This window comes from Hibiscus syriacus, unplaced genomic scaffold (genome assembly GCF_006381635.1).
Source record: "Hibiscus syriacus cultivar Baekdansim isolate YM2019G1 unplaced genomic scaffold, ASM638163v2 tig00110956_pilon, whole genome shotgun sequence".
NCBI classification, from domain to species: domain Eukaryota; kingdom Viridiplantae; phylum Streptophyta; class Magnoliopsida; order Malvales; family Malvaceae; genus Hibiscus; species Hibiscus syriacus.
This window is the reverse complement of record NW_024062932.1, coordinates 656,261-662,257: the sequence shown is the minus strand read 5'-3', so window position 1 is coordinate 662,257 and position 5,997 is coordinate 656,261. Positions and strand designations below refer to the sequence as shown.

Genomic DNA, 5,997 nt, shown 5'->3' with positions numbered 1-5,997 from the left:
AGTCAGAGTATCCGTATTTTCGGGTCACGAGTACCCGTTTCATCAATTTTTTTAAATTCACATAGGAAATATATAAAAATTTAAAAGTTCATAATATACCAACCATAAATAAAATTAGTGATTTGAAGTTAATTTCAAAGATATATATACTAATGTTTATTTCTAAAACAAGACATTAAAAATATTAAAATCAATCATGATTTTTTTCTTTCAAATCCCAATTGAAAAATTAATAAAAAAAATCAAAAATTAAAAGTACACAATACAAACTTAAAAAAATAGAGATTTAAATTTAATTTTAAGATTAAAGTACTAAGGAACATAAAATTAAAATATAATTTAAACTATATATATATATTAAAACTACAGGGTCGAGTACCCAATTATAAAAAATTTCAGTCCATACCCAACCCAACTACCCAGGAAAAATCACGGGTCAGGTACCCGACCCAGTCGAGTATTTTTTTTAAATTACCTGTTTTTTAGGTTCATGTCAATGGGTGGAGGGACCGGATCAATCGGGTCGAGTATTTGTTAACATTCCTACCTCTGTCCCATTAAATATGTCTATTATTCACTTGTTTTGATCATTTATTTTAAACTTTGACTCATTATTATTTAAAATTTACTATTGATAAAATATGAAAAAATATTTTAAAAACTTTCAATCAAGTAGTTTTTTTTATAAATTTTATTTGTTTAAATATTTAAAACAATCATGCTCAAAGTTTAAAAATTTTGATTTTTAAAAAGTCCATAAGAGACAATTTAGTGGGACGGAAGGAGTAATAAATATTAAAAAAAGTAAATTTTAAGAATATGCTCGTAATATCAAATATTGAAAAGAAAAAAATTTAACCTCTAATAAAAAATATTGAAAAATTAGACTCATAATAACAATATATATTAGAAAATAAATTAAATTTTAAAAAGTAAATCCCTAACAACAAATATTAAAAAAATAGGCCCCTAATAACAAGTATTTAAAAAATTAGGCATTTAATAGCAAATGTTAAAAAATATTTATAAAAATTGGAAACTTATTAAATATTATAAAAAAATAAATTATAAGAGTAGACCCCTAATAATAAATATTAAAGAACAAAATGAGCCCATAATAATAAATATTAGAAAAAATTAAACTCTTAATAAAAAGTACTAAAAAATAATTGGACCTTGTAATTGATATAATATCATATTTTACAAGTATAGTGATTTATAAATATTTTGGGCTTTGGGTAGGTGTCCCTCTTGCCCATGCCTAAATATAGTCATGGTAGGCAGCTTGATATTGTTTAAGTAAGTTTTGAGTTCGAGTTGTTGTGTATGTAGAAAAGTTCTATTGAGAGACACACCCATCAAAATCAGGTATATAACGCGAATCAATCCGAATTTATTAATATAAAATCTTAGAATCGAAAGAGAAATAAAAAAATATCGTTGTTAGCAATAAAAAATAAACGACATCTAACATTAATATAAGAATGATTATAACAATTGTGACACATTAACAAAACCTAATTATGACATGTTTTTTATGATCATGAGCTTCTATCATTATAAAAGAACTAGACTAAAGATCCAAAACAACATCAACGAAAAAGATCAATTCATATCCAACTTTGAAAAAGGAAAGAAATACATTACAATAACAAAGAAAACAAGATACAACCAATAAGGTTAGTTTTAGTGGTGAATAATTTGATATCGTTTAAGTATGTTTCAAGTTAGAGTATTTGTGTATGCTAAAATTCTTATTGTGAGACTTACCCATCAAAACTAGGTGTGTGTGACACATGTTAATCTGAATTAGTTATGATGAAGTATTAGAACTGAGAGGACAAAAAAAATACACTACTAAAAAACATTTACTATTTTTGTTAAAAAATAGAAATATTTATTAAAATAAATGACACGAAATCTCAGATAATACAAAAATTTAAGCAAATGAAAAAGAGAAAATAACAAGAGTTCTATCATAATTTAGGAAAGTTTAGCCACCGTATCAATCTAATGAACTTGAAATGAATTGAACTTTAAAACAAAGGACCAAGATGAAATTTACCCATGATTACTATCATACTGCTCGTTTGAAGTATACATAGAATGCTACATAGATTATGCTGACGTCAAGTTTAAATAAGGTATACCCTACTTGTAAGACATGTTTTTATATGAATAGCCCCACCTTCCAAATAGAATAATAAATATAAATAAACCAAAAAGTACGTTTATTAACTAAGGTGTCCCATAGGTTCCCATTGAACGTTTCAACCGTGCCTACGTTGCTAGTAGCGAGGACTTAGAAAATTTAAATATAATATTATTTTTTTTAAAAAAAAACAATGAATAATACTCTTTTAAATAAATACTAGTATTATTTTTAAATATAAACTTTTGAAGATAATATCTTAAAATGGATAAAATAGTAGCAATGCTTTATAATTTCAAGACTAAATTGATAATTTACTCAAATATTAATGCTTTGGGGGCAGTACTTGCAGGGTGCAATCATGGTGGGGGTGAAGTACCTCATGCTCATGTATGCAAAGGCAGTTGCTACAGCTGATCTATATTGAAATTTACTATGGTGTTGTCTCCGACCAAAATCATTAAAATTTTGCTATTGCCTACTTCATATATATTAATCATTCCAACTTCTCTCTTTCACTGTAATAGTCGTTATTTTTATTGTTTTCATATATGGAATTAATTTATTACATCGATAGTAATAATATACACGACGATATTTATTTAAAAAAAACATTCATTTTCACTATTTTTCGGTTAAGCTCAGCTGTGCGTTGTATCGAAAAGCAACCAACACTTGTGCCCCATAGCTGTGAAACATCAGCATGACAACTTGCGCCTTTTACTTTCGCCACCCTATTAAACCCCTCTTTCTTTTGCTGTCTCCCCCTTCTGTCTTGTCTTTAATTCCTCTAACGTTGCCTATGTGCATCTCGCCTATTTATACATGTATTTTGGACAGCCTTTTCCAAAGAGACAAAGATTCTAGCTAGGTACATCTTGTTTTGTTTTTGAGTAATGTCTCCAGCAGGGTCTACTAGGTGGTGTCCAACACCACAGCAGCTTATGATGTTGCAAGAGATGTATAGGAGTGGGATCAGAACCCCAAATGCCTCTCAAATCCAACACATCACTTCTCAGCTCTCCTCGTATGGCAGGATCGAAGGCAAGAATGTGTTTTATTGGTTCCAAAACCATAAGGCAAGAGACAGACAAAAGCTTAGAAAGAAACTTGCCTGCAGGCAATCACAACATCCATACCATCTTTATCATCATCGTCATCTTCTTCACTACTTGGATTCTCCTGCTGCAACATCCCCTGCTTTTCCACATCTTTTCCCTCAGGTAACCAAAAAGAAAAAAAAAGGGGAAATGTATTCGTTTTGTACGATAAACTAACCTCCAATAATAAGTTTTGTAATTGTTTCATAAAAAAATATTTGGGTTCCTTAGGATAAAAAAATACTAGTATCCAAAGTTCAAATGTGTATGTATGCATGCATGTGCTTGATTTTGTAGCTTTTAATTTTAGTATTGATGGTCCCCATAGTTTCGGGACCTTCTTCCCCGCTGCTTATTCTTTAGTGTGGTCAATTTGCGGCTTTTATTCATTTATAATTCTTCTTTTTTGTCGTTTGCAGGCAGGGATTCACGATGAAGCAGCAAATCAAGTGATGAACTATCCCTGGAAATTTTGTATCCCAGATAGAATGGACAAGAATAAGGGCATTATGAGAATGTACGGCGGTGATTGGTTGATGATGGTTGATGCGGCTCCTCCTTTATCATCACCACCACCACCCCCGCCGCCGCCATGCTACTCCTTGATCTCCAGGCCACCCCTTAAAACCCTTGAACTTTTCCCGCTCACTGCTTCAAATCTCAAGGAAGAGTGCAACGAGAACGTCCACAACAGCACCGACTCTTCGAGTTCACTTTCTTCATTTTCTTGTAACATCGAACCGGCTAAAATAACCCTAAGCCTCCCTTAATCTCACCCTCCAAATAAATCAATAACCCTGCGTCCTGGGTTCTAACCAGGTTCTAGCATTTTTCTTTTTTTAGATGAAATGTCGGTTAATTTGTTTGTTTTATTGTTTAATGCATGTGTTGTAAGTTTTAGGCTGTTGGAACGACAAAAGATCTAAGATATCTGGGAGTAAAGTTACAGAGAGTACTGCTCCTTTCTTACTGTTATATATTACTATTACTTATGTGTTATGACCTATTAATAATAGCACTGTGTATTTTGTCCATTTTCTGGTTCCAATTCCAAATAATTATCAGAATTCCAGAAAAAAAATGTGTTTGTTTCAACGTTTCTTTACATTGTTTTCCTACTCTCTGTTTCAGCCTGTTTTTCATGCTTATATCTTAAAGCTGGCGTACATGAGATCAAAACGGATATATATTTAATATACGGCTAAAGAAAGATATTATAAGAAATATTAATATTTTTTAATATTTCAGGTAAAATGTTACTTAAAATATTTTTTTTATACCGAAAATATTAATATTGGGCACTACCTAAAATATTTAGTATTTCTGGTAAAGCGTTATATAAAACATTATTTTTTTTATAGAAATGTTAATATTGGACGCTACCTAAAATGTTATTTTTTCTATTGTAAATTGGATAGAAAAATTAACATTTTCAATTAAAAAAATAATGTTTTAGGTAGTGTTTTACAGGAAATGTTAAAAAATATTAACATTTCCAACAGAATCTTTCCTTAGTCATATATTAAGGTTGTCATATAACAGAATTATCCAATCAAAACATAATATTAAACCGCGGGTTCTATTTTGATAATGAGTGACATATTCATAAATTTAAGAATAACAAAAATATAATATCAACGAGTGACATATTCATAAATTTATGTATAAAGTTCTAAAATTTTAATTTTCTTTCTTTAAAAATATTAGGTATATATACTTTTTTTTATTTTTACTTTAATACAACAAATTAAATTTAATTATTTTTTAAAAATAATAAGATACACTTGATCCGTACTAGATTAGTGCATCCACCCTTATATCAGAGCTCGATGGACATGCAATTTTTAACTATACTTGGAGCGCATGTATATTGCAGGTTGAAATCGGATAAAAGATTAAACCTATTAAATTTAAATCTATTTAGTATTTGGTAAGAAATAAAATAGGAAAATATAATGAAAAGAATGTGAGGAAAAAAAAAGAGAAAGTACGTGAGGACGTTACAATAATAGCGAAAGGTTGAGAGGGGGTAGTATCACACGTTTGACAATCAAATATACGGTTAATGAAAGGCGTTATTAAAAATTTATTATTTTTTAATATTTTCAGTAAAAATGATTTAAAACATTATTATTTCTACCAGAAATGTTATTATTGAGCGCTTTATCGGGTTTGTTAACATATCTGATAAAACGCTACTTAAATTATTATTTTTTCTACTGAAAATGTTAATATTTGACAATTTATCAAAAATATTAAAAAATATTAATATTTTAAATAATTTTTTACTAAAAATATTAAAAAATAATAATATTTATGTTAACACTTTTCTTTAATCTTATATTAAAACTGCCGTACAACAGAATTTCCCAAGGTTGAGAAGAGCATAACAGAGTAACAGACTAATGGAATATTTCCGCTTTTAGGGAGAAAAGAAATAGCTTCAGCCTATATAATTTAATTACCATGTAACAACCAACAGGTATAAGAAATATTAATTTAATGTAAATAACAGATTTTAAAAATGTCCCTCGCCAACATTGCATTAAAATCTTATGCCAAACTTTATAGATTTCAACAGTACTTTTATTTTCTTTAAAAATAATAAAAAATATATTGATATTTTTTTTGATAGAAAGTCAATAAATTAATGAAAATAGAAAAAAAATCTAAAATTACAATCGTAAACTTAAAATATAAGTATGACACTTTCCTATTATCATTGATACAAAAACTAGCCACCTA

At 28.6% G+C, this 5,997-nt stretch overlaps 1 protein-coding gene across 1 annotated transcript; it reads left to right on the top strand.

Annotated features, from left to right (window-relative positions):
- Nucleotides 1-3,039: 3,039 nt before the first annotated feature.
- Nucleotides 3,040-4,022, top strand: LOC120148378 (WUSCHEL-related homeobox 3-like). The gene is made up of 2 exons (XM_039161519.1): nucleotides 3,040-3,375; nucleotides 3,672-4,022. Exons 1-2 carry the CDS (start codon nucleotides 3,049-3,051, stop codon nucleotides 4,020-4,022), a joined length of 678 nt encoding a protein of 225 aa, XP_039017450.1. The 5' UTR covers nucleotides 3,040-3,048.
- The last annotated feature ends 1,975 nt before the right edge of the window (nucleotides 4,023-5,997 follow it).

Bases quoted from the DNA above. Each gene is read 5' to 3' on its own strand.
- LOC120148378 (XM_039161519.1), top strand. From the start codon at position 3,049: ATGTCTCCAGCAGGGTCTACTAGGTGGTGTCCAACACCACAGCAGCTT. The intron at 3,376-3,671 runs GTAACCAAAAAG...TGTCGTTTGCAG, and splicing joins TTCCACATCTTTTCCCTCAG to GCAGGGATTCACGATGAAGC.